Raw genomic sequence first — 1,236 nt, 5'->3', positions numbered from 1 at the left:
CGCCTTGGCAAACTGAGGAATGGTGCGGAGTCGAACTGGCCAACTTGTTCACCACGTCATATCTGGATGTGTGTGCTGTAGAGATTTGCACGGGTGGCTCGGTGTATCCGTTGTTTCAACACGCTCCCGACTTCCAGGCGCAGTGCACCATCAGTCAGCGCGGCGGCGACTGCTACGTGCTCAGCTACGACAAGCACGACCGCCTTATCGAGGTGACTCGCGTGACATTGGCATCGCAAATCGACCGTTGCATGGTCGCCCATCCGTTGCAAATCAACGAAGTCACGACGGCAGCTGCCGTCGGTCGCTTGGTCGTCACCAAGAGAGACGACATGTTTAGCACTGCCATGTTCCACCGTGGGTTGGCCGATTCGCCATGGGTCGCGTAGTAGAGAGTCGAAAGAGCGCAATTAAACCAAACTTTTCTTATGCCAACGAATGAGAGAGATTCTCGGAATCGAACCACAAACGACAACAATACTTATTTGCATGGCCTGTAGCGCGGTTTGACTGGATTGTAAAGTCACTTAGCTCGTACTAACTCTGGTTTTAAACTGTTTGGGTTAGCATGATACAGCAACATAGGCACTGGACAAAGGCGAAGCGGTACAGCAGAGGGATTTGCACAGCTGACGACGCGCAAGCTAGTCCAAGAGCCCGCCGTATACTTGTCCACGATGGGCATCCTACCGTTTGCTGTCGCGGGCTGTTCGTCTTTGTGGAGGATGTGGGTGCACTCGCACACGGCACGGACAACTCGAATGATGCACAGCTTTACGACAATCCTGATTGCGACGACGCGGCGGCAGTCTTCTAGTGGTTCCCTTGTCCGCCGCCTGGGGGCTAGCGAGATCGCAGTTGAGGTACGGCAATTTACATTCGATGCGATCGGTCCCAATGGACCGTTTGTGTAGCCCCCAAAGCACACGATCGAAAGCGAGTTTCACTACAACGACTGCAAGCATCGCATCATCCTGTGGTTGTGTCGCCTTGGCAAACTGAGGAATGGTGCGGAGTCGAACTGGCCAACTTGTTCACCACGTCATATCTGATGTGCTGTAGAGATTTGCACGGGCGGCTCGGTGTATCCGTTGTTTCAACACGCTCCCGACTTCCAGGCGCAGTGCACCATCAGTCAGCGCGGCGGCGACTGCTACGTGCTCAGCTACGACAAGCACGACCGCCTTATCGAGGTGACTCGCGTGACATTGGCATCGCAAATCGACCGTTGCATGG

At 54.6% G+C, this 1,236-nt stretch overlaps 1 protein-coding gene across 1 annotated transcript in view; it reads left to right on the top strand.

Moving 5' to 3' along the window:
* Positions 1-389, top strand: part of H310_11109 (hypothetical protein) — a gene marked incomplete at both ends in the record, with an annotated part of 2,190 nt that extends 1,801 nt beyond the window's left edge. The window contains 2 exons of the mRNA XM_008877664.1: positions 18-22; positions 82-389. Of these exons, the coding sequence (XP_008875886.1) occupies positions 18-22; positions 82-389 (313 nt within the window). The remainder of the gene's footprint in view (positions 1-17; positions 23-81) is intronic.
* Positions 390-1,236: the final 847 nt, after the last annotated feature.

This window comes from Aphanomyces invadans, assembly GCF_000520115.1.
Source record: "Aphanomyces invadans strain NJM9701 unplaced genomic scaffold supercont1.29, whole genome shotgun sequence".
Classification (NCBI taxonomy): Eukaryota; Oomycota; class Saprolegniomycetes; order Saprolegniales; family Verrucalvaceae; genus Aphanomyces; species Aphanomyces invadans.
The sequence above is the reverse complement of the archived record's forward strand: the minus strand, read 5'-3'. Positions and strand labels throughout refer to the sequence as shown.